Source organism: Saimiri boliviensis, chromosome X, assembly GCF_048565385.1.
Source record: "Saimiri boliviensis isolate mSaiBol1 chromosome X, mSaiBol1.pri, whole genome shotgun sequence".
In the NCBI taxonomy this organism is placed as follows: Eukaryota; Metazoa; Chordata; class Mammalia; order Primates; family Cebidae; genus Saimiri; species Saimiri boliviensis.
Genome location: NC_133470.1, coordinates 86,955,225 through 86,958,000, shown reverse-complemented (window position 1 = coordinate 86,958,000; position 2,776 = coordinate 86,955,225). Strand labels below are relative to the sequence as shown.

Below are 2,776 nucleotides of genomic sequence, written 5' to 3'. Positions count from 1 at the left end.
ATCTCCCTCGGGAAAGCCATGCACCTTTTTATTAATCATATTGATACTACTAACAATGTTTGGCTAATGATGTAAAAATACTTAAATCATACTAGACACACAAAAAGAGATGTTTCTCAACTTATGGTAGAATTACATCCCAATAAACCCACTGTAAATTGAAAATATCATAAATTCAAAATTCTAGCCTACCTTAAATATGCTCAGAACACTTACATTACCCTACCGTTGAGCAAAATCAACTAACACAAAGCCTATTTTATAATAAAGTGTTCTAATATAACCTATTGATGTTCTACTGAATATGTATGGCTTTGGCACTATGGAAAAGTCCTAAATTGGAGACCATACATAAATGAAAGACTAAAACTGAAAAAGAAAAATAAAATTTAATAGGTTTCTCTAAATGAGAATGTCAAATTCAGAATTATTTAACATATATAAAAGTACACATTCTAATATATGAAAAGGTATTTTATCATTATTACTTTACTACATATTAGTGAATACACCAGACAGCATTTTTTCAAATTGCAAATGAGGCACATTTCTCTTTGATTCTCCCAGGAACCTCAGCATCATCTGTCTTTTGGAGGATTCGGATTCTTACGACATCTATGATACCGTCCATAAGGATACCAGCGGTGCTTAGTAGTAAGGAACGTTTTGCTAAGTTGTTCTACCATAGGTCCTTGCTCAAGGGGTTCAACTTTTTCTTCCAATCTGTTTTTCAGGATTTGATCATGTGTTTCTTCATTATTATGCACAGGATCCGGCCCTGGGATAGGTTTTGTGTGTTCATATGGAATGTCCACAGAAGGGTGGTAGCATACTATTGTCCTGCCATCAGAAGTCAGAGCAAGCTCTACTTTGCAATTATAGTCATCTGGTAGAGGAGAATATGTAGATTTATGACAAACACAATATAAAGCTCTGTTTTGTATTGGAAATAAACATTTCAAGATAGTTTTCTTTGACATCACCCATTTTACTGCAGCTACAGCCATGGTGTTTCAAGATGCTTATCAAGTGGTATGAAAAAAGATGTTCTGAAGAGAAACTGCTTTTAAAATCTGCTTCTAGGCATACTAACTTCTACTCCTGCTTCACAGCTTCTCACCACGAGCCCGCCATCTTGTTTAAAACGCTGAAGTCATTCTTAATATTATTTGCTTGATTTTTATCTGTTGAACTTCCTAAGGAATTATCCCCTCAGGAGCCAACATACAAGTAAAAGGATCATGGGACTCTGTGGCCTTCTCAATGTCTGTCCATATGCTTTTCCAGAAGGGTTTTGTTGTTTCAAATTGTCTTCCAGATGAGAAATAAAGTCCTTCCTCACCTATATACTTTCTAGATGTATTACTAATATTTTCCTTATTGCTGCAATGCATATTAGTGGGTAATTATGTATTTTTTACAAATTTAATTTGCATCTCTTGCAGGTACATGGAATTTGTTGCTCTAAGGATATCAGTGACCAAAGAGCAGGGCTATTTTCTTGGTTTTGTAAACATTACACTCTGTTAGTGAGCATAGGAGTTTGGTTTCGATAGAAAATCATATTTGACTTCTAGATGAGATACATGCAGGTGCCCTTTCTCCCTGGGTAATAGTAAGGTACATTGAAAAGAACATGTGGGCCAGGCACAGTGGCTTATGCCTATAATCCCAACACTTCGGGAGGCCAAGGCAGGCAGATCATGAGGTCACTAGTTCGAGACCAGCTGAACCAACATGGTAAAACCCCGTGTCTACTAAAAATGTGGTAATGTGTGCCTGTAATCCCAGCGACTCAGGAGGATGAAGCAGGAGAATTGCTTGAACCCAGGAGGCAGAGGCTGCAGTGAGCTGAGATTGTGCCACTGCACTCCAGCCCGGGCGACAGAGTGAGACTTCGTCTCAAAACAACAACAACAACAACAACAACAACAACAACAACAACAGCAGCAGCAGCAGCAACCACCACCATTGGCAATAAAAGCCAAAATAGACAAATTGGATCTAATTAAACTCCAGAGCTTCTGCACAGCAAAAGAAACAATTATTAGAGTGAACTGGCAACCAACAGAATGGGGAAACAATTTTGCAATCTACCCATCTGACAAAGGGCTAATATCCAGAATCTACAAATAACTAAAACAGATTTACAAGAAAAAAACAAACAAACCCATCCAAAAGTGGGCAAAGGATATAACAGACACTTTTCAAAAGAAGATATATATGAGTCCAACAAACATATGAAGAAATGCTTATCATCACTTGTCATTAGAGAAATGCAAATCAAAACCACATTGAGATACCATCTCATGCCAGTTGGAATGGCGATCATTAAAAAATCTGGAGACAACAGATGCTGGAGAGGACGTGGAGAAATAGGAACACTTTTACACTGTTGGTGGGAGTGTAAATTAGTTCAACCATTGTGGAAGACAGCATGGCGATTCCTCAGGGACCTAGAAATGGAAATTCCATTTGATTCAGCAATCCCATTACTGGGTGTATACCCAAAGGATTATAAATTGTTCTGTTACAAAGACACATGCACATGTATGTTCATAGTGGCACTGTTTACAATAGCAAAGACCCGGAACCAACCCAAACGCCCATCGACAATAGAGTGGACAAGGAAAATGTGGCACATATACACTGTGGAATACCATGCAGCCATAAAAAATGATGAGTTTATGTCCTTTGTAGGGACATGGATGAATCTGGAAACCATCATTCTTAGCAAACTGACAAAAGAACAGAAAGTCAAACACCACGTGTTCCC

The 2,776-nt window shown here is 37.9% G+C and overlaps 1 protein-coding gene across 1 annotated transcript; it reads right to left on the bottom strand.

Moving 5' to 3' along the window:
* Positions 1-491: 491 nt before the first annotated feature.
* On the bottom strand, positions 492-1,138 carry LOC101031658 (large ribosomal subunit protein mL42). Its single transcript, XM_003943415.4, has one exon. The coding sequence runs from the start codon at positions 1,005-1,007 to the stop codon at positions 579-581; it is 429 nt and encodes a 142-aa protein (XP_003943464.1). The 5' UTR covers positions 1,008-1,138; the 3' UTR covers positions 492-578.
* Between the last annotated feature and the right edge of the window lie 1,638 nt (positions 1,139-2,776).

What these genes read in the sequence shown, in the direction of transcription:
- LOC101031658 (XM_003943415.4), bottom strand. Translation starts at nt 1,007, where the DNA reads ATGGCTGTAGCTGCAGTAAAATGGGTGATGTCAAAGAAAACTATCTTG.